The sequence below is a fragment of the Brachyistius frenatus genome, unplaced genomic scaffold (genome assembly GCF_029030835.1).
Source record: "Brachyistius frenatus isolate BFR_SWC_R1_liver_20210118 unplaced genomic scaffold, ASM2903083v1 Contig_5, whole genome shotgun sequence".
Classification (NCBI taxonomy): Eukaryota; Metazoa; Chordata; class Actinopteri; family Embiotocidae; genus Brachyistius; species Brachyistius frenatus.
In genome coordinates this window covers 2430376-2454041 of record NW_027210604.1, presented here as the reverse complement: position 1 = coordinate 2454041, position 23666 = coordinate 2430376, and the positions used below count along the sequence as shown (strand labels likewise).

The following is a 23666-nucleotide window of genomic DNA, read 5'->3' as shown; positions in this document are numbered from 1 at the left end:
CGGTTTGTGAGCTCAACAGAACCCGAAAGTTTAATGAATCTGATTTTGTGTTTGCAAAACCTCACAGGAAAAGTTTCCGAGGAGAAAGGAAATGATTAAAATCCCAAACAGTCTGAGGAACAGAGAGAACCTGAGGGTTTGAGAGATACACAGCGTGTTTTGTGATCCAGATGTTTATGAGTCATTATGACATCAGCAGCTGGATGAGATTTTGCTTTATTTAGAAACAAGATTATTTGGTACAAACATCATGAATGTGAAAAAAACAGAAAAACCTGAACAGACCTGAAGGTTTCTGAAGCAGAAGCCCACGTTCTGGTCTCACGTGGCGGTAAGACTTTAATTTCAGGGTGGCTAACTTTACATATCGACCATAAACCCATGAAAAGTAAAAGCTGTTTAAAAAGTCTCTTTTGTTTTTTTGTGTTTTGTACAAAGTTTGTTAGCGTTAGTGGAAAGTGAAAAGCTGCACATGCGTCACGACGAGCGAACAACCAAAAGAAACCTTCAGGGTTTCCTGTCAGTCCGGGTCGCTCTGGTCCTGCTCGGCCTCCTCACGAGATCCTGCCATCGTTTCTCGTTCAGAAGCTGCTGGATGCGTTTGTTTTGTGTTTTCTCGCGGAACGGCGGCATCCGCGGCACAAAGTGGTTCTGCTGTCCTCGGGCGCCGTCGCTGTCCAGTCCCACGATTCGGTACGGGACCTCGTCCACCGAGTTGTTCTCCTTCTTCGGGAGCGGGAAGAAGGACGATGAAGACACCGTGATTGGTTCAGTTTCTACTGGATTGAGTTCAGTTTGGAGGCTGTGCCCTCCTGAAGATGTGGCAGTGGTGATGTCATCAGGATCAGCTGATGTTGTGGTGGGGAACTCTGGGACGGCGGACGTCCTGACCGGCGGCGGTGTTTGGCTTTGACCATAAACAGTTACCATGGGAACTGTGGCAGGAGGCACAATAGGCCTTTTCTTGAATAAATGTGGTGGAGCAGTTTTTCTTGGACGCCTTGTTGTAGTGGTAGAAGCAGCAGTAGTGGTAGTAGTAGTGGTAGTAGTAGTGGTAGTACTTGGAAAGATAGCAGGAGTCTCAGCGAGAACCGACAGTTCCCCGTACGATGAGAACTCGTCGTAGTTGTCGTACTCCACGTAGACGAAGTCGGTGCTGCTCCTGCTGGTGGCAACCGGAGTTACAGTGAAGCTGGAAGGTGTCATGCTTTTTACATCGTCGATGATGTCACTTGTGCCGTAGCTGGCGTCAGGCCAGGTGGAGGTGGACGCCGACGTCTTCATCTCCGTGGTCGAACTCCAAGAACTAAAAGGCAAAAACAAGGACTTCACATTAAAACGGTAATTCATGTATTTGTCTTATATTTATTCAGTTTTTACTCGTGTTACTTTTAATTTTTTCTTTGTACATTTTGTCAACAACATGACAACAAATTCTCAGATTCTGTGTTTTTCAAACACAAATGGAAAAACTCTGATGCTGGACCAGCTGGACACATGAACCTACAGTATGTTACACATTCACTGAACTTTCTATTCGAGCATAATCAAAAGTTTCTAAAATTGTGAGACCGTCATGTCTGACCTGCTGTTATCCGTCGGCAGGTTTGTGCTGCTGGACTCGGAGTTGTTGAAGTTGCTGGAGTTGCTGAAGCTGTCAGAGTTGCTGAAGTTTCCGCTGCAGGACTTGCAGCACATCTTCCGGTATCCGGCGATGGAGCAGTATCGACTCAAAACCTCCATCCGACAAAACACGGAGCGGTCGCCGCGGCAACGCTGCTCTGGAGACGGAGAAGAATCGGGTTCAGAGCAGGTCATCAGCGAGTCCAAAGGGATGTTTTCTGTTTTTCTTTCATTGCAAAGCTTTAGTGGAGCTTGCAATTCATTCCCAGATATGCTGTTTTGTGCGAGTTGTTTCCTGAATCTCTACAATGGAAGTTAAGGATGTAAAGTTAATAGGACCCTTTGAGACACAACAGACACTTTAATGGAAAGAACAGCAGGCTGAAATAAACCGCAATCATTCTTTATGATGTGTTTTTACAGATCCAGATGATCCACAAATGAAATCAATGAGCCCAAAACAACAAGAACAAACTAATAATAGTTAAATTTTAGCCTTTTATCCCTTTTAATCCTCCTGTTCAGCTGCTCTGCAGAATCGCCAAAGATCAGAGTCGATCCCAGGAAGTCTAAGCAATCATTGTCTTAGACTATAATATTCAGTCAACTCTAAGAAGGAAGGAAGAGAGGCAGAGAAAGAATTTGAGAAAGAGGCTTAACAAGTGTGTGGGGGAATCAGAGCTAAAAGTAGGAGGGAGATGGGGAGGCTGTGATTTACTGGAGGAGATCTTTGGAACTGGAAAGTCTGGGTTGGACCTGGACAGCCACTGGATGATGGCGTTCTTCTGGTCACCTGCAGGGGGACACCAAGAGTCAGTGACACACAGACTACAACTTTGATGATCCCTCATTCTGGGCTTCAGGAAACAAAGGTATGGGTCAGGATTGGGTGGTGCCTACTATTGCAGGAAGGGGCCTGGCAGGTGCGTTTTGCGATGGGTTGGTGCTCACTGCAATTTCCAGTTGAACCCTCAGGGCGTGAACACGCAACCTGACGCTCCTGAGTCCCGTTCCCACAAGACACTGAACACTGAACACACAGAGAGACTGATTAGACTCTGATGTTTGTATTGATCTGTGGAAATATTTAACAAACATCCTTTAGATGAAAGTAGCTCTCCTGAGTGTCCGAGTTATGTGGTGGTCTGGGAAAAAGGAGGTCGAGGTTGTCCAGAGAAAAGAGAGGTAGAGGTAGCCTATCAGAGGGTCAGCAGAAGTCTAGAAGCAAGGAGGTTACAGGTAGTCCCGAAGGACAGACATTAAGGATATTCCAGAGAGTAAGAAGAAGGTAGAGAAAAAGGGGATGAATAAAGGTAGTCTAGAAAGAAGGAGGTTTGAGGTAGTCAAGGAAAAAGCAGTTAAAAATAGTCCAAAAAGAAAGAAGTTAGAAGTAGTCCAGAAAGAAGGAGGTAAGAGGTAGTCAAGGAAAAAGGAAGTTAGAGACAGTCCATAAAGAAGAGGAAAAGGGTACTCAAGAAAAAAGAGGTTAGAGGTAGTCCAGAGAAAAGGTGGTCAGAGGTAGTCTAGAAAGAATGAGCTCAGAGGAAGTCGTCAGAAGTAGGTTAGAAGTAGTCTAGAAAGAAGGAGGTTAGAGATAGTCCTTAAAAAAAAAGCAGGTTAAGGGTAACCCAAGAAGAAAACAGCTAGTGGTTGTCCAGAAGTCCAGGACTCTTGGTAGCAAGTCTTCATACTGGGGTCCAAGGCCCGGCTCTCCAGGCAGCGGGGCAGGGGATACGGTTGCAGGTTTGTTTGGCCTCCGGTCGGTTGTCGCCGCAGAGCTTGCTGTGCACCGAGCGCTGCTGCTTCCCACCGCTGGACTCCTGCTGGCAGCTCACCCACCGACGCTGCCACCCGGTCTGACCACAGGAGGCGCTGCAGTCCTCCCAATCTCCCGTCGCCCAGCTGAGGGAAACAGTCGGATGTTAAACAGCGCGTGATGCACGACCGTGCTTTCTGATTGGATGCCGATTGCGCCACGTCGCTGGCAGGGTATCACTGTGGTGACTTGATGCGTCACCATAGTTACCTGCAGCGTACCGCCATGGCGACCTGAAGTGTTACATTGGCGACCAACCAGTGCCTTACTGTGGCGACTTGCAGTGTGTTACCGTGGTGACCTGCAGGCCTCATTGTTGCAGATGCGGCTGATGGCTCTCGGTTTGTTGATGTTGGAACAGAACGTCCTCTGAACCATTTTCCCATCAGCCTTTCTTCTGCAGCCGAACCTGGTGTACTGTTTCCCTAGCAACCAGAGATCACTGTCAACATCCCGGCTGTTGCCCCAGTAGCCAACAAACAGGTCGCTAACCGATGCATACCTCCGCCGCAGGGTTTAGAGCAGAACGACCACTTCTTCAGTGCCCACTCATAGAAGATGGCGTCCTCCTGCACCAGGTTGGACTCCAGCGAGGACCGGAGACGATCCTGGATGATGTACTTGTAGGACACCGTCACCTTGGAGTCGCCATAGGAACGGACCTGATGGACAGAATCACGGTTGATCTGGTTTAGTGTCTGATCACAGTGAAACAACGTGGACATGCAGTCTCTCTAGTTGACGGACTGACCATCAGCAGGACTCCGTACTTCAGCGGCCCGGTGGTCTGGAGGGACTCCTGCTCCTCGGTGTTGCTGTACTCCCAGGCCACGCCCTTCTCGATCACCACTCTAGATTCTGGGAGCTCGTCTTCATCGTTCAGAAAGAGATTACCCGTCTCCTGGTTCTTCACGGCTGCAGCAGAAAACGGGACAATGAGAGTTTGTTTTTCTCAGAAAACCAAGAGCTGCGGGAGGACCTCATGTTCCTCCTTCCTTGTCTTACCGAGGATGTGAGGAGTCCCCTTGAACTCTTGGATCAGCAGGTGTCGGGCTCCTTTAGGGATCTCCAGGATCTTCAGGTAGCCTGAGCCATGGAAACAATAATCTATCCATCAAAAAAGACCACTCCAACAGAAACAGGATCAGTTAACAAGAAAAATACGGTGAGTTTAATTTAATGAGCAGGAAAAATCTGGGATGTGTTTCTGTTGGACAGGAAACTGGAGATCAGCTCGGATCACCTTGTTTCTTGGTGCTGCGGGTGAAGTTTCCTTTGACGATCTTACAGCTGGAGTTGTCTCCTCCACAAACTCCACATCGATCCTCCTGCATGTCTGAAGCGATCTGACCATCGCAGCCCACATGCTGCAGGAGAGGAGACGAGGAGGGAGGAGACAAGACACGGAGAAGAGGAAACAAGGTGAGGAAACAAGAATGGGCAGTGGAAACAAAGAGAGAGGAGAGGAAACAGGAAGAAGAATAAACTGAAACCGTACATGTAATTATCTGTGTTGTAAGATGTTGGGCCGCAATTTTCTGCTTTGTATCAATAGATTATAATAAACTTTATTCATGCAGCACTTTTTGAAAACAAGGAAGATACAAATAAAATAATTAATAATTCACATATGAATAAAATAAATACAAATTAAAAAAAAAAAACTCGTATCACCTCCTGTAAGAGCACAGCAGGATCTGAGTCACACATGGAAACTGAAACAAAATAAAGACCTCACACTCTCCTCCGACGCAGACGCTGTGGGCGTCGTCGTAGGAACACGGCGTCCCATCATGCACCATCCTGTTCATCGAGACCGCGGCCGCCGTCTCCTTGGACTGACAGTACAGACGACAGCGCTCATCAGCTGGAAACACATAAATGTTGGGATTTAATATTTCACATCAGCAGAAACACAATCAGGCAGATTGAAGCTGGAACATTTAAAGGCAGAACATAAAGTTTAATGAACAGACATATTAAAATAATCTCAGAATTTTAAGAGTTAAAGGGAGGAGAGGAGGCGACGAGTTTCCTTCCAATAACAGATTCCTAACTAATGACTTTAACATGCGAACACACACACGCACACACGTCTTTATGTCTTTATGAGGACCTTTGGTTACGTAATGCATTCCCAGGACACCTATCCCGACCTCAACCTGGTTCTGCCCCTGAACCCTGAAACACATTCAGAACCCTCAAACGGCATTTTGAAGGTGCCAACATATCCGAAAGTAAAACTCATATCTGTCCTCACAAAGTCAGATTCACAGGAAACTTTCATCTAATCTTCAACTTCAGTTTTCGTCTCTCAACAGTCACAGTGTGTGTATTGTGCTCGCAGACTTTCTGTGTGTAGCTGCAGTCAATAAGTTGGTGTAATCTGTGCGTGTGTATATGTGTGTATTTACAGTCGGGATGTTCGTAGGGCATCCAGTGATGTTTCCTTCCTTCATGCTCAAAAAATGGATTCCAGACTTTACACTGATCCTCCCTGAAAGACAAACACACAAACATCAGCTCTACCGACCTGAAGTCAGCCAGAGGACACAGATAACAAAGAGAGCTGTAGATCTACTGACCTGAAGTCAGTCAGAGGGGGACAGTCCTCTTGGCTGCACAGCTGGAACTCGTAGCTGTTTCCAAAGCAGGTGCGCCCCCCGTTGGCTGGACTGAGAAGAACGGCAGGTTAGTCTCTCTGATTGGTGCGTCTGGTGTGTGACATCACAGAGGATTTACAGAGCGGGGTTTGTCCGCGGACTTGCAAGAGAGTGGCGTAAACATGAAGTTGTCCAAATCATGTTGGGTGTTGTGTTGATGGAGTGGAATTTTTAAACTGTGGGATTTTTCTGGTGCTGGGTGTTTATTCTGAGGATGAAGATATGCAGAATTATAACAGGAAAGAAGGAGGAAGGAAGGAAAATGAAATAAATAAATAAATAATGAAAATATTGTGGTTCCCTGTCGCTGCAGTTGATTGAAATAGATTTGAATCCGTAAAGGAAAACAATAACACCACGATGGAAAGTGGGCGTAACGTGACGTCTTGCAGGCTGCGGACGGATTCTTTTGGATTTGACCGCTCACTCACGATGGGTTATCACAGCGTCGGGACCGAAACCTGACTCCGCCCCCGCAGCTCCGAGAGCAGCTGCCGTACGAACTCCACGTCCCCCAGCCGCCGTCTTGTCTCAGGAGGTCAGGGGTCAACCTCATGCAGAAACCTTTGAAACAGTGCTGCAATGAGAAACAGTTACCATGGAGACGGTAGTTAGCCTGGCTTTGCACGAAGGCGGGAAGCCAACGCTTCCAGTACCTGCAAATGGAGGCAGAAAATAGTTCCAGTTTTAAAGCAGTGACTCCGATCTTCACACCAAAGAACAATCAGATGTTTAAAATAAGTTTGATCAGATATTTATCATCAGTTTCTGGAGGTGATGTCAGCGTATCTTTGTATAGAGTCAGGATAACCGATTCCCTGTTTTCAGTCTTTGAAATAACACGTTGAATTATGCCGTTAAACACCTTGCGTTGGTCCTGAATCCATATATAAAAGCATCCTCACCTTCCCAGGTCCACACTTGGTCCCGTCGAGCGGCGGGCCTTTCTTGGTCTTACAGAAGAACGGGTTGTTGTAGTCGCTGCACCACAGCTGTTTGCAGGGGTCAGGGGTCGTGTACTAGAGACGAACACAAACACATTCAAAGGATGAGAGCCTTTTATTTAGAGAAAAAACTGTATAGAACTGTGTGAAATCAAAATGAAGGATAAACCAGCTCCTATAAAAAAAACTTGATGATTTGACTTGGAAGCAGCAAATATATATAATTTCAGTTCAGTTGTTTTAAGACAATAGAACTTTTAAATCTCTGTTAGAAAATTAAATGAGGTGATGACAGAGGGAAATAACAACGTCGCAGTTTAAAAATACTCAAATTATAGTTTTGAATCCAGGTTTGTGTAAAAAAAACATCAAATTAACAAACATCTCTCAACTCTCCTCCAGTTCACCGACACTAAGTGAAGAGTTCCCGCTGCATGACCAACATGTCATCTTAAATATCAGATACAAAACGTCAGTATGAATAACCTTTTTCCAAATAATCATAAAAACAGCTGATCGGATCATTTACAGAAACAATTTGATGGTCAAACGTCGAATCTTTCTGCAGTATTTTCTGGAACACATTTTAATTTTTTTGGACTCATTTCAAGTTTCTATTGTATTGTTTTACATTTTGCAAACTTTATGTTTTGGACTTGGAGGAAACATGCAGAGAATAACAAAGAATAACATCAGAACGGACTGATTTATCAGCTGCTACACATTTTCCGGTGATGAAACATCAGATTCTTTTCCAAAATATGTGAGGTGAAAAGTTCAGTTTGTTTGGAAGAACATTTTGTTCATAGATGAACTTATTAAAACGGGCTGCACACATATTGTGGCACTGCCAAACGGGAGTCTAAAGTTTAACCACCGAACTTTCATCCCGAACCTTTTTTTTTTTTTCATTAAAAACACTAAAAGCTAGAAAGCACTTTCGTTGTTGAAACACAGAAAACAGTGATCAGCACAGTAATTCAACAAAGACAGAAATGAAATAAAACAGGAAAGAACAGGAAAAAAAATGGTTGAGGATGAATCTGCATCTCGTTTTCTCACATTTTCATGAGAATACTACAAAAAGATTAAATGTTTGACCACTCAGTTATTTCTTTTAATGGTCTGATCAGCTGTGATCGAGTCTGACGTTTTATATCTGATTCCAGTGATGATTTATCACATAATGAATATAGGAGAACAGAAACATCCTCAGGCGGCAGCTGATGACTAAAACTCGAACCACTCGTCTGAATCTCGCTGAAATTTCCCAAAACAGAAAACAGATATTCAAATAACCACTACACCCAAACAAAGGATAATGTAGGAGGGAAAACAGATCAAATAAATAGAGAAAAAGCAGCTTTAGGATGAAAACGCACTAGCGGAAACATTAAACAGAAACAGAACTGCTTTCAGTGACGTGTCCAGATGTGAGCGGCGGCCAGCAGCAGCATCTGTTCAGGATGTTAACTGAGAGGTGACGTGACGCATGAAACGTCTCAGAAGAACGATTAAAAGAAACCATCAGATACGATTCATCATCTGAGGCTGCTGGTGACTCTTTGTTTGAGAAGTTTCTGACATTCAACGCTGAAATGATTCTGGTTCAGTCGTTCAGCTTTGGCTTTTTTTTTTCTCAGATCTCCGAGTCTCGTGAATGTCAGCAGGTTCTTTCGGTTTTGCTCTGATTGTTTGTCTCTTGGATCAGTTTTCCACAGAGCTTTTATCTGATTTAAAACACATTTCCACAGAAAGATATCCGCTTACACTTTATTTTTCTGCTGTTTGAGTTTTTCCCCCCATCTGTCACCGTTTCACTCTGTTTTTTTCGAGTTATTGTGAAAATGCAACGATCTGTCTTATTCCATACAAACAGATGAAACTAGTTATTTTCATCTGAAAAAGGTGTGAATTATATTTACTAACAAATGTTCTTCTCATTTTAAGAAAACATGATTTATAGGACAAAAGTCACCTGGTATTGCAATGATTTGTTGTTTTTAATGATTGTTTAAATGATTGTTTTTTTTTCATTTTTGGTATAATTGTTTGTTTTTGTTTTTTACAGCAACCCTGTTTTTCCTTGAAAACAAACTTTTGATTACAAAAATAAATCTTAGCAAACGGAAATGGAAATAAGAATGTTTCCTATTTATAATGATTGGAGTATTTTTTTGCCCCTATAGCAAACTGATGATCACCTTGTGTTATTCATGCAAAAAAAAAATCTACTTATCAAATCAGTTTGGTATGTAGTCTCGTGTAAGTAAATAAAAGAAGTAAAGTAAATTTACAAAAACATAAATTGGTTACAGACTATTAGTATCTTTATATTTGGTATTTACTCTTGGTCACAAAGTTCCATAAAAAAATGTTCAAGTACATTTTTGGGAAATTGTGGAGAACACAAGTTTAATAATTATGGTTTAAAAATGGTCAAAAAAAAAGAAAGATCCTAATTAAAAGGTCTCCAACCGGATTACTAAAGTGTCACTAAAAGCTTGGTGAATCTCATCCTAAAAATACAAGAGGTGAAAGGTCAATTCTCATCGCATGGTCTGCAGACAGACAGACGGACAGACATACTGCAGTACAGATACTGTATCCTGGTCCGAAGTCGAAGCGACACTGTTGGTCCATGGTGTACTGAAAGCCCGGCAACTGAGGCTGAGCCGGCCAATCGTGGTTGAACGGGTCGTCACGGAGACAGTCGTACGTACTGCAGACAGACACATCGAGGTATTTAGTGCAGTGTGTTCAGGATGAGATATTCTGATAAGGATTTCAGTGTCACTGTTGATGACAATAAAATGCACTTATAGTATTATTTGTACTATTTTTTTTTTTTTGTAGTACTCACTGCAGGTACTTGTGCAGCTCCCTCCAGCTGCACCTGGACCAGTGGTAACGATGGAAGGTGGCCTGAACCTGCGGAGACATGATGCTGCCAAGCTGCACGTCGTCATCACAGTCGTTCGCCTCGCCATCGTGCTCCATGCCCAACCTGAAGACGGACGGGCGGGCGGACGGACAGACGGACAGGTATACGCAGAGAAAGATAATGAAGACAAACAGCGGGAAATTCTCATGAACTACACGCCACTAATGAACTACTGAATATTGAAAATTATACATTATAGTAACAAGGCAGGTAAGTCCATTATCATGTCCAGCTGGACACCTGGGTGTCATCATCGTCTGTTCGTGGACACCTGGGTGTTGTTATCGTCTCTACGTGGACACCTGGGTGTTGTTATCGTCTCTACGTGGACACCTGGGTGTTGTTATCGTCTCTACGTGGACACCTGGGTGTTATTATCGTCTCTACGTGGACACCTGGGTGTTATTATCGTCTCTACCTGGACACCTGGGTGTTATTATCGTCTCTACCTGGACACCTGGGTGTTATTATCGTCTCTACGTGGACACCTGGGTGTCGTTATTGTGTTGTTGTATTTTTCAAACGGGTGTTGTTATTGTCTCTACGTGGACACCTGGGTGTTATTATCGTCTCTACGTGGACACCTGGGTGTTATTATCGTCTCTACGTGGACACCTGGGTGTTATTATCGTCTCTACGTGGACACCTGGGTGTTATTATCGTCTCTACGTGGACACCTGGGTGTCGTTATTGTGTTGTTGTATTTTTCAAACGTAGGTCTTGATAAAATGTGAAATTGTGTTTGTTTACGAGAACTGACAGCATTTAGTTTGTGTGTGTTTGTGTGTCTCACACGTGTCCTGTTTCATGTGCAGCTACAAAGGCCGAGGAAAACCCATCTTCGAAGACGAGGACGCAACTGCGGTGCGAGAAACACATCCCTGTGACCGGAGCATAACCTGCAGAGAGATCAAAAGGTCAGAGGTCAAGGCATTTGGCCTCATCATCTTTATTGTTGTTATGTCTACGTGGACACTACCTGTTGTTAGTAGTAGCATTTGTGGTAGTGATGGTAGTATTAGCAGTGGTACCCTGCATTCCAAAGGGGCTGCCCTCTCGCCTGGCCAGTACCTGTAGTATTATTATTAGTATTATTAGCCGTATTAGCAGTAATACCCTACATGCTGAAGAGGCTAAAGTCCTCGCTGGTCCGGTACTTATTGTTAGTAGTGGTGCTTGTAGTAGCAGTGGTAGTATTAGCAGTAGTACCCTGCATGCCGGAGGGGCCGAACTCCTGCCTGGTCAGGTAGATGGTGTGGTCATGCTGCTCGGTGTGACTCTGCTCCCTCTGCTGGAGATACGACCATCTGCAGACGTTCTCCAGACTCTTCTGAGGGTTCCCCACAGAAATCAGCTCCTGGGACTGACAGGTGAACAACGCTGGTTTTTAACAGATTATATTTTCGATCATTATTACATTACATAAACGATTAGTATTTGAAGGTAAACCTACAAACATAGGAAGTTCTCCTGGTTTGCTGATGCAGGGTTTATGTGAGACTATGCTCGGTTGTCCCTTTTTCTTTTGGAAATATTGGGAACATCCAAAAGTTATTAAAGCAATTAGCTTTATAGTTTGTGTTTACTTACTTAAAACTGGAAAACCAAACTGAGATTTAACAGTGCAGAGTTTCTGGGCCTGAACCTGAAGGGCCTACAAGCAATAGATAAAACCAACATTTTTTTTCCAACTTCTGCCCGGCAGACTTGTTAAACCGACACGTGTCCTCCCCAAACAACTGGAAAATCTTTGTTCACGCACATAAAAGTGTCCAAACCAGAGGGTTCAGGAGTGGTGCTCAGAGTTTAATACCTTTGTTGGAGACAGCATGACGATTCTGACGAGGACAACGTTCATGTTGGCACCCAGAGAATGATCCTGATAGATCTCATTAACCTGGAACAAAACAAACAAGATGCTGAGTTTGGTCCTTAGGGAAGCATCATCGTAATTTGGTGAAGAAGTTTCCCGATATATGGTAGCTACACCACGTAAACTGTTTCCATGTGACAGACTGTGAAGAGAACTGTGGTTCACCTTTTGCAGAGGAGATAAATTATGGCCCCCCCTCCTGAATCCAAAGCTGACAGGGAAGGTGAGTGCCTTTGACCCACGGGGGCCCAACATAAAACCAGGGGATGACTACAGGAGGGCTGCTCACATGCAGAGAGAGGACTGGGAGTCCAGTGTGGTTCCAACTGAGCAGCAATTCAAAGTGGAAAATTGATGCAGTAGACCTTGAACCAGGATAGTCTGAGTTTTGGCACATTAGTGTTTCTATTGGACTGCTGCTCAGTAACTAGATTCTATCCCGGTGGTTGAAAAGTCGACCTCTTTTACCGTTTCAGGAATACTGGAGAGCTCATGGAGACCACCGGGTCTGAGAACACACTCACGACTCGGGCATCATCACGGAGTTAAGAATCTGTGCTCATGTTTTCACCTACTATGTTCATCAGTGTCAGGAGATATTTCTGAATGTGGTCTCGGCCGTGGAAAAGGAGAACAGAATAATCAACCGCCAACAAAACCTGCAGAAGAAAAAAAAGACAACGAGAGTAAAGAAAGTTAAAAAAGTTCAGTAGACTTTCAGTTCAACAGTTCATCAACCTCTCTGATAAAGAGTTCATTAACCTCGATGTTAAACAGTTCAGCCTCCTCGATGTAGCGCCGCCTGCGAGATGAGCTGGATACTGATGAGGCCACATTGTGGGTCAAGTTCAGAGAACCCAAGAGAGGACCTGGACACAAACAAAACAGTAATTTTACACTTTTTCAGGCGGCTCTGAAAACAGGACACATTTTTTTACCACCAACACTGAGGACGTTAAGTTTTTTTTTTTTTTTACAAAACTTTTGAACTGGATAAAATAAATAAAATACAAATCTAAACTAGTCAGTGTAAACCCCACAACACTAGTTAACACTGTCAAACATTTGCAAAAAGTTAATCTATGTAACTTGAATTAAGATGAGAAGGTTTCGATTTTAAAGCACAACCACCAAAACAAACCACAAGAATGTCGATGACAACTGACTGCAGGAAAGGAAAAAATGTCACCATAACCTCAAGCCAAGTCTGCATTCAGGTCAAACCCAGGCTGAGTGATTTAACATCAACAGGGTACTGGGTTCTGTTCATGGTTTTGTATGTGAAGCATCCACGTTTTACAATGTGTAGCTTCTTTGCAGTAACGTCTATACTGGAAGCATTGTCTACTGTAATGGCTGCCACCTCTAATCTCTCTTTCACTTTTCCATGCATTTATATGCCACCATTGCATCTCATTGTCTTCATGCCTGGTCTTTTACCATAGTTTTGCTTATTGTTTGTTGTCTATATGCAGTTCTCTTCGCTGGAGTAGTTTTGTGATTTTGTTTAGAAGACATTTCTGGCTCTGGAGCTGCATATTTTGGGTCTGTGGTTATACCGAATGTTTACTGTCTCTCGAATCTTTATGCTGTTCTTTTCTCTCTCTGTTCTCCCGTTAACCCAACCGGTCGAGGCAGATAGCTGTTTTCTTCCTGTTAAAAGGAGGTTTTTCCTTTCACCTTTGGCTCATGTAGGAATTGTTGAATTGTTGGTTTCCTCTCTATAATGTTGTAAAAGTTTCAATGACTTGTGTTGTGGATTTGGGGCTATCTTTAAAAAAAGATTCCTTCTAAATCCTCTCAACATATGAGTCTGGACAAGACGAGGATGTAAACAGCAACCTCACTGGTTGCCATGAGAGCGTTAATTCTAGTTTTTTCTGGATGTTTTAACAACCAACTGAAATTAATGAATGTCGTGAAACTATATTGACTCTCAGGAGGCTCTAAAAATTCTTTGGTAATGACTCTGCATCCTTTGTAGGACTTTAACGGCCCTCATTAAATACCTCTATGACATACATGTAACAACACAGTCCTTGTGTGTCCTCTTGTATGCACTGTGGTGATCAGATGATTCAAATTATGATTAAATACGGTCATAAGGAGTCTGGGGTCAGACAGAGACAGAAAAACACACCTCTGGTTTTGCAGGTGTGTTGCAGCTGTGCAGACGTCAAGTGAGCAGGAGGCAGAACGAATCTCAGGCTCAAAGTCATTTAAGTGATAAAAGCCTCAACATCATGCTGTACTGTCACGCGGTGGAAGTATGAGCCGTGTTTTCATCGGTCACAGACGACCCCGCTGCAGGGCAGTTACAGCAGTAACTTTTATGACTTCTGAATAACTGTAATTAATCAAAACTATAATAAGAAAAACAAAAACACGTTGACTGTGTTTGATTTAGTTTCTCTTTTCATCCTGATCCTATCGCCTGCAGTGCAGTTACCGAGAGACAGTTCACCTTTGAACCGAACTGAGACCAAACACTGATGTTGGACTGTTTACTGTAATCCAGACGGCGTCATGAAAACATGGCAGCTGTAAGTGAGCTAAATCTCCTGAAGCAAACAGCACGAAGCTTCAGTCTCTGTTTGATTTACACAAGATTCATCCAGATGTGATGGTGTGCCTCATTTAAACATCGTGGGCTAACGCTTTTATTTTGTAAACAACACCAACTCCAACATCTGCTCAAATACCAGAAAAAGTTAATTTACCAAATCAAAACCATAGCACGGTTATTTTCCGAACACAAGGAGGAACAAATGAAAATAAAATATAACTTCACAAATGAAAACTTTAAAGACTAAATTTGGTTTCTGTCTGGGGAATTTTACTATTCAGGAAATGAAACAACTGAGATACAGATTCCTTGACAGATATAACATCCATACAAATATAAAAAAAAATATGAATTTGATCAATTTGTTTGAATCTTTAAGACCAGCAGGAAAAAGTTGATTGACTTTATTTAATGAAAGAAGCTGACACGTTTTTAATGGGAGTCTATGGAGTCAGAGATTTTTTTGGAGTCAGCCCCTAGTGGCCATCAGCGGTGTTGCACAGTTAAATTGCTTCTTCCTGCTGCTTTTCAAACATCAGATTTTTACATAAATCATTTTCAACATTTGTTTTCAGTCTGATTGAAAGGAAACTCAGAAATTAGTTGTCTTTTTGCCTCCATCCTCCGACTCTTTGTTTTTTCCCATTTGATTTAGCTGCTCCTCTGTGGACCAATAAATATGGCCGACCATCAACGGGGTAATCCACCACTGCATTTAGCTGCTGCATTTCCAGAAATTCAGAGTCACATATGTAAACGAACTAGCATGTGTGGATGAATATGCAGAGTGATTTGATCCGACAGCATGAATCCCCGGATGGAGATCCCTCATGTAATTAAATAAATAGCCGTTCCAGGTGTCTAATGTCTGTGTCCTGTCAGTCAGACTGAAAACGAATGCTTAAAAAGATTCGTGGAAAAATCGTGTTTTCTGGAGAGCTGCACAGTCCGAGGTTTTTTTTTTATGCTGTCGTGCAACTCTCCGTTTCAATGGAAACGCGTAAATGAGAAATAGAAGAGGTTTAAATAAACTGGAATTACCCTTTAACACGGACTGAAAAACCAATTAAGGTCAAAGACATTTTTTTTTACTCCTACAACCGACCACTTCTCGAAGTGAAAGCCATATTTTTCTTATTCTACACACCAAATTAATTCTGCTAAAAGTATGAGGATTATGACTTTGGTATTTATTGTTTCTGTCTGTCCTGCAGTGGTTCTGATCTCAGATGATTGCGTTCTACATGTTTTCCCGCAGGAAGACTCTATCCTGATGAAGATGTAAACATAAAACCCTGTTCTGTCACGTTTGATGCCGTCATCTCCACTCGGTCCAGCTGTTGACACACACACAAAAAAAAATCCTGATCGTTCCAAAATGTGTTTCTGCTCACGAAAACATCTGTTTGTTGTGTGTCCGATCTGTTGTTAAGGAAATGACATCAGCGATCACAATCGGACCCCTGAGTCCACGCTGCGCTGCCGGAGGCTCGGGCCGAGGCGAACCGACGTGAAATGAAACGCCCTCTTCGTCGGCTCACGTTGGCATGACAACAAACACATTTCAGGAGGCTGCGACTGGGACTCAGGAGCCGAACCATCCCTCATCTCTGAGAACCAAAACCCCCAAAACCTGCAAAACCTCCGGGGCTGCGAGGCTCCGACTGCCACGTCGCAGCTGGCTGAGTGTTTGTCAGTGTGTTTAAGTGTGTTTAAGTGTGTGTGTGCTGTAAAGCTCCCCAGCCAGCTCTGCCAAGTTTCCTGGACCAATTCCACAGTTTTCACTTTGATTCTTTCCCTCTGTAAAAACAACAGCAGATATTCGGAAGGATCTTTAACAGGCTGCAGCTCAGTTCAGTGTTTGTTGCAAGCGTCAGTTTCCCCCTGAAACAACTGAAACACTCAATTTATGCTCATGATTACATGTGCACAGCGCGAGCCAGTTTAGGCGTTTATGTGTTATTTTAAATACTATTTGAGGGCTTTTATTCTTTTCAATGCATTTACTGTGGAGATACAGATGTTCAGATTGCAGTTGCTGATTTCATTTACAAGCTGCAGCATCTTAAATTGAGGTAACAAATTTAAATATGTGTGCTTGAATTCAACTCAGTTTCCACCAGTTTATGTGGAAACATGTAAAAAGTAATAAAGTCAGTGTGAGCGAATGGAAATTAAAAGGACTTAAGTGTCACACTCAAGTCCAAGAGTCAAGTTTGCACAAGTCATAAGGTCCAGTTAAGTCAAAAGTTCATGGTTTTCAAGTCACGCGTCAAGTTTGTTCAAGACAAAAAGTCACGTTAAGATTATTAGGTCAAAAAAAATGTTTCGGGTCATAAGGTCAACACTGTTCAAGACAAGAAATGAAAAGGTGACACTCGAGTCCTCGGGTCAAGTTTGTACAAGTCATTAAGCCAAGTTAAGTCAGACTGTTACAGTTGTTTGAGTCAATAATCTTATACTCAGTCACAGGATCTGGAGTCTTCCTGTCGTTTTAAACATCACACGCTTTGTTCGTTTATCTCACCTCGGAGGAAGTCCTCAGCAGTTTGATTGAAGGCATCAGTTTGATTGAAAGCCGGCTGGTTCTTGATGATGGCCGAGGAGCGATAAATGATGTGCTGTCGTCCTCCTTCCTGCTCTTTCTCCTCTTCCTCCTCCTCCTCTCCTCCTCCTGGTCTCCATCGATCCAACGGCTCAATGAAAAATTCCTCCTCAACCGTGCGGATCATCCCTGCCTGGGAGACATCAGAGCTGTTATCCACTGAAAATCTACTGACAATCTTCTGTTTAACACGACAGCTACTATACATTTACCAATAAATCTAAAGAAACTTGTGATTCTACTGTAAATCTACTGTTTAATCTACTCATTAATGTAGTGCAGATCTACCAATCAATCTGTAGTAAAGGTACTCTTTTAATCTACCCGTCATTAGATTAAACAGTGAATTGGTAGTTTGGTAATTGGCTTGATATAGGCTATGCGTTGTTAAAGTCTGAGACAGCATTATTCACATTTGAGTCTGCATTATTTTGAGTCTGAGACAGCAATACTGAATGAAGTAAGATTTTTTTTTTATAGTATCAACATCATATCAAGCTGAGTAAATATGGCAATGTTTAAGAGAGCATAAATATTTGTTTAACCGAGTCAGCATTTTTGACACACAAGTCACCATTTTTGGAAACGTGAATCATCATTTTTCCTCAGTTGATAATCCAGCAGCACCAAGGCTCAAATGCAAATGAAAACCTCATTTATTCTGTCTCATTTATTTGGGTCTGGCTCCTGTTATTGTCTCCACCTTTAGGGTTTCAGTAAAATCAGTGTTAATTTCTTTCACTGCAGTTTTGTCAGCTGCTGCAGCAGGAAAATACTCCTCTCGTTCCTTTTTCCCTCCCTTCGTCCACTTTAAACGCCTCTCATCTTTCCTCCACATCTGGCTTCACTCAGGGGCTCTGCCCACGCTGTACGAAGTAAAGGTGGATCAGACGCACGCAGACGCAGTTAACCGAACGAAAGTCGCCTCGGCCTGTCGTGTTTTACGGCGTCTGCTTTCAGTCTCTGGAGGACTGAAGTCATTTCTCCTCGACCTCGTTCCCACTGGTTTCTACTGACAGTGTCTGCCTCCTTAAATTGGACTTTTATTAATAAATATAGTTTCATCCTGTCAAAGATCTTTCATTGATTGATGACCTTTGTTGTCAGCTCCAGGGGCTGAGACCTGCCACCTATGGCGCGCTCTTTTCTCTTGCTACAGTGTTGAACTTTCAGCCGCTCTCTCTGCAGAACATTTGGGAAGTCAAGAGGCTCTAGAAATGCTAACAGCTGTCTAAACATCTGCATCCATCAACAGCTGCAGCTTCCTCACTTAGGATGGTCATGATGTTTTGAATGCTCTCATTCAGCTGCTGTCTGCTCCTCAAATCACCTTTGCTGATTGCTGACTTTTACGTTCAGTTTTTCTGTTTTTTATTTTTGGTGGCTATAAATCTGTCATTCATCAGTTCATGCTGTTTATCATGAACGTCAGAGAGGCTGCAAATTTTCAAACCAGATGTGACGAGATGAAACGAGTTTTTCTAAAACCGAGACATCATGAAGTCTGTTTTGAAAAACTTTGACTACAAATTGGAGGTTTTAGTCATTCGCTATGCTGCCGACATGGCAGATCTCCTGCAGCTGCTCTGAGGTTTGATTCTAACTCCTCTTTCAAAACTGCCTTTGTGTAATTTTGTACGATCAAAAAGTTCCAAAACGCGTCCTGAGCTATAACATTCGTAAATATGTACTCCTGGTGTGAGCATGTGGTCCGTGAAACCTGAAACGTGAGCAGAGAGTGCACATCGAAGTAAAGCTCTGGAAATCGGCAACAGACACGCTTGAAATGTTTCAGAAAGCCAGTGATAACGGAACTGTTCTCTGTCTCTGTCCACCCACGTCTTTACTTTTATTATTTTTATTTCATTCTATTTTCATTCATTACATTATTTGCCCTGAAATCCACTCAATTATAAGATACTGTATTTTATATAATATAATATTATATATATATGGTCCGCAGCCCAGAGCTTTGGAGCCTATGCTCTAGGTCAGGTGACACCTACCAATCCATCACAGTTGCTGATGGCGACGGACGTGCCCGCCATGTTGGACACTGTTCCTGTGTAGAAGCAGCCGGCGTTTCCTATTGGCTGAGAGTAAAGGTGTCCTGACTCCTCCCACTCCATGGTGGCGGTGGGGGCGACCAGGCGAGAGTTGGGACGTAGCCGCAGGTGGAGCTCCTGCCCGAATACGGTCACATTGTAGAAAAGCTCCGTCTCCTCTTCTTTGTGACTCCACCCACTCCAGCTGTGGTTCAACGATGACGTCCATATAGGCGGTGCCTGTTGTGATGCGGGCGTGTCCGTTTGAGTCTGTCTGTCATTGTTTGAGTCAGTGGGCGTGTCCTTTAATAGGGCGGCTTGTCTTTTTCTGCGGTGTAGTTGGTTGGTAGAGATCGGCGCCGACAGAAAACGCCCCTCTGAGTCCGTCCTGATTGGACGAATGACGCCAAACTCCGACAGAACCCGATGGAGAGAATCTGACAGGTGAAAAGAAAAAAGAAAAGTTTCTTCATTAATGAAACTAAAGCCCCAAAACTCCTCTGCAACAACTGTTTTATGACTATAAATCCTATATTTACTTATAGAAGTAAATTGAGGTTTCATATGGTAATAGTCATGAACAAATCACAGCACCCTGGTTCATAACTTTAAATATAGAATGTACTCATACCATGAAGTTTACAAGCATAAATGTTGATACTTTATTATTGCATCTTAAATTGTTAAAAAAAAAAAAGAATAATTAAGGAGCTTTTATAACTTAAGTCAAAACTGAATTTGGTCCCAATAAGAAAGCATCAGCTGAGTTCATTGCAGAAATTTGCAGCATCGGACCAGAACCTTTCTAACCAGCACCGGTTCTATCCTCTGTTTAACCTGGTACCATATCAAATATGGTTTTCATTCATTAGAACAAAAACAGAACACATCTGTAAATGTAGCCGTAAGCAGATGTAAACAGATGTTCAAATACATGAAAACATTTTTATAATACGAGCTGAGTTTGTTGCATTACAGCCTCTTATTACATTTTAATTGACTTATAATGACCGGCATTTTATAACTTTATTCTGCACTGTGGATAAGAACGAGGGTCCTCACAAGTACAGAAAGGCAAACATGTGTGTGACCGCTATCTGACATGATTTCGTGTGGAAGGAAAAAGGAGGCGGCTCTCCTCTTTGTCATGAGGTCATGAAGTTGACACACACTCACATACTAGAAGTTTCAGTCTTTGTGAGACCCTTCATTGACATCATGTATTCCCAGGACCTTGACCCTGAACCTAAACCTGGAGTCTAATCCGAACCCTGTAACCAAGTCTGCGCTCTTAAACAGCTCTTTGAAGGTCTGTCCCAAAGTGAAGACTTCCTCACTTTCCAAAAATGTCTCCACTTTGATGGTCAAACACGGTGGTCCTCACAAAGACGGACATGTGAGCACACACACACACACACACACACACACACACACACACACACACACACACACACACACACACACACACACACACACACACACACACACACACACACACACACACACACACACACACACACACACGCAGTAGGATATGATGAAATATGATCTGAATTGTTCACATTCCCCAAAAGCCCGAAACACACAAACACTGAGACTTAAGGGGAAAGAAATGTGGAGAGGAACTTTCCGCCGAGTCAGACACACAACAGGCTGAGAGCACAGGAAGCACCGGCAGCTGGTCAGTGATTGGTCAGTCAGCTCCAGAACTGTTTGACTTTGACCTTCACTGCAGAGGTCAGAGGTCAGAGCCAAGAAGACCAAACTTACGACCGCAAAAGAAGAAAAGAGAGGGTGTACTACCACTACTGCAAGTAATTATAACAGTAGCCAGTAAAGTAGGCCTTTTTTTGATTTTCAATGGGGCAGAGGTTGTTGACAGCACCTGGTACTTTTTTTTTTTTTTGTATCACCTCCATTAATGTTCCGGGTGAGCCGGGCCGAAACAAAAACAAAAAAAAAATGACGTTAAAACACTGCAGACGCCTGATTGGTTTAGAGAGAATCGTGATCACTGTGCAACACTATTAAATAATCAAGCTACGATAGCAGCTGCAGTTTTAGTGGACTGCTCTGTTTGGCATCGAGCATGAAGACGATGTCACCAAAGGCTCACGTGGCGTCGGCATGACAACTAGCTACACCGGGAGATGAAGAGGTGCCAAAAGTGAGAAGAGTCGGCTCGAGTCGAGCCGTACCGTGCAGTGAAAAAGCATCAGGAGTTACAGTGGCTGCAGTGAAAGCTGTAGTAGTACCAGTAGTACCAGTTGTAGCAGTAGTACCAGCAGTACGAGGAGCACGACATACAGGAGTAAAGTATTAAAAACAGTAAAAGTACTGACAGTAATATTAAAAGGAGTAAAAATAGTAACTGGAAGTACTAAAAGTAGCAAACATCAGCAGAAGTAGTTACAGTAGTAGTATTACTAGTAATAGTAGCAGTATTAATGGTAGTATTGGTTGCACAGGAACACTGTCGAAGTTACACCATTTGTTTATGCAGCAGAAAAACAATCGTAGCATCAGGCTAATGCTGATGGCAGCAGTAGTGATAGTATTTGTGCGAGTAATATGTACCAAAACTACCAGTGGTAGTAGGAGAAGTACTGGAGTCCTTACAGAATTAGTATTATTACTAACAGTAAAATACTACTGGTAGCATTAGTACCAGGAATATTACTGGTGATAGATAGATAGATAGATAGATAGATAGATAGATAGATAGATAGATAGATAGATAGATAGATAGATAGATAGATAGATAGATAGATAGATAGATAGATAGATAGATAGATAGATAGATAGATAGATAGATAGATAGATAGATAGATAGATAGATAGATAGATAGTTACTTTATTAATCCCAAAGGGGAATTTTTTTTAGTAGTAATAGTAACAGTACTAGTAGTAGTATGGGTAATAGAAGTATTTGCAGCAATAGTTGTAGTAACAGTAGTTGTGTAACAGCTGTAGTGACAATATGTATCAGTATCAGTAGTATAATTACCCCACAAGGAACCATAATCAAATATCAATTTCAAATATCTGCCAGGAGCAGTACTATAATATAAAAAAGCACAATAGCAAAACAAGTAGTAGTAACAGTAGCATAAGTAGTAAGAGTAGTATCGCTAACTGTAGCAGTAGCAGTACTCACAGTGGTACTATGGTTGCAGCAGTTGTGTATTTACTGCCAGTAAAAGTAGTTTTAATTGTAGTAGCAATAGTGTTCGTAATATTTTTTTTTGCAGAACCAATATATCTCACATGCGCTGTCAGTAACAACACAGTAGCAGCAGTACTTATAGTTGCAGTATTTGTAGTCATAGCAGTGGTAATATTCACAGTAGGAGTACAGCAGCAGTGGTAGCATCACTGGCAGTATTCAGAGTACCAGTTCAGCAGCAGCACAAGTATTTGTATGCTATATGTCATTAGTGTGCACTGAACTGTAACAGTAGTTCTAATTGAAGAAACAGCAGCAGTACTCAAAGTACTAATATCAGATATATTGCCGCTGTGAAAACAAAAAGTAGTTCCAAAACTAAAGTAGTGGCTGCACCAGGAGTTTTACTTAGTTAATAGTGCCAGGAGCAGTAAATCTCATGGTAGTAGTGGTAATAACACCAGTAGTATTAGTAATAGTACCAGTAGTAATAGAAGTAGTAGTAAAAGTAGCAGTAGTAGTAGCAGTAGTAGTAATAATACCAGTAGTAGTAGTAATAGTACCAATAATAGTAGTAGTAGTAATAGTACCAGTACCAGTAATAGTAATAGTAGTAGTAGTACCAGTAATAGTAGTAGTAGTAGTACCAGTAATAGTAGTAGTAGTAGTAGTAGTAGTACCAGTAATAGTAGTAGTAGTAGTACCAGTAATAGTAGTAGTAGTAGTAGTAGTACCAGTAGTGGTAATATAAGAGCAGTAACTCTCACCTGTGTTGTCGGTGATGTAAACTGAGTGTAAACAATCGATCTGCTGCAGAAACACAATAATCAATAATCCATAACGACACTCCTCCATCCTGACAGAGAGAGACAGGCTGGACAGACAGACAGGGAGGCAGAGAGACAGATAAACAGAGAGGAGGACGGACACAGAGAGCCAGAGAGACGCTCTCCCAGGCAGACGGAGTCGGACTGACTGAGAGCTGCTGAGCAGACTGAACGCTCTAACAGACACTCCTCCACTGTCATTATCTCCTCCCTCTCACTGTCTGTCTGTCTGTCTGTCTGACTGTCTGTCTGTCTGCACAGCTGTCTGTCTGTTCTTCACTCTGTAAACCAGAAGCTGTATTTTGTCTGTCAGAGGGTTCAGCTGGTCCTGATCCTGGTTTTCATCCACCAACGGTTGCTACAGCAACTGCCGCGCACGCAAACACACGTGTTCGTATTTCTGTCTTTTTGAAGACCGTAGACCCTCAAACAGTCCTCTGAAGGTCTGTCCTAAACAGAGGACCTGACAAATGTACTCATTATAAATGAGTGTCCTCACAAAGACAGGTAGGCAAGTTTCTCTCTCTCTCTCTCTCTCTCTCTCTCTCTCTCTCAGACAGAGTGCCAGAAAACTAATAATGAGTGACTATAACT

General features: G+C 42.6%; 1 protein-coding gene across 1 annotated transcript; it reads right to left on the bottom strand.

The window, feature by feature from the left end:
* Window positions 1–198: 198 nt before the first annotated feature.
* LOC138631499 (A disintegrin and metalloproteinase with thrombospondin motifs 2-like) lies at window positions 199–23183 on the bottom strand. Its single transcript, XM_069716481.1, has 25 exons — window positions 23013–23183; window positions 19041–19516; window positions 16957–17167; window positions 12626–12732; window positions 12439–12522; window positions 11804–11887; window positions 11200–11353; window positions 10784–10889; window positions 9910–10053; window positions 9636–9768; window positions 7008–7121; window positions 6534–6679; window positions 6025–6114; window positions 5854–5936; window positions 5173–5306; window positions 4683–4806; window positions 4445–4525; window positions 4191–4354; window positions 3942–4101; window positions 3732–3864; window positions 3315–3525; window positions 2524–2653; window positions 2342–2416; window positions 1586–1781; window positions 199–1306 (listed from the first exon to the last, which is right to left on the bottom strand). Exons 1-25 carry the CDS (start codon window positions 23098–23100, stop codon window positions 508–510), a joined length of 4227 nt encoding a protein of 1408 aa, XP_069572582.1. The 5' UTR covers window positions 23101–23183; the 3' UTR covers window positions 199–507.
* Between the last annotated feature and the right edge of the window lie 483 nt (window positions 23184–23666).

What these genes read in the sequence shown, in the direction of transcription:
- LOC138631499 (XM_069716481.1), bottom strand. Translation starts at nt 23,100, where the DNA reads ATGGAGGAGTGTCGTTATGGATTATTGATTATTGTGTTTCTGCAGCAG. An exon ending in TTACATCACCGACAACACAG is followed by an intron (nt 19,517 to 23,012) that starts GTGAGAGTTACT and finishes TTCACCTGTCAG; the next exon opens with ATTCTCTCCATCGGGTTCTG. An exon ending in GCACATGAAACAGGACACGT is followed by an intron (nt 10,054 to 10,783) that starts GTGAGACACACA and finishes GTCCGTCTTCAG; the next exon opens with GTTGGGCATGGAGCACGATG.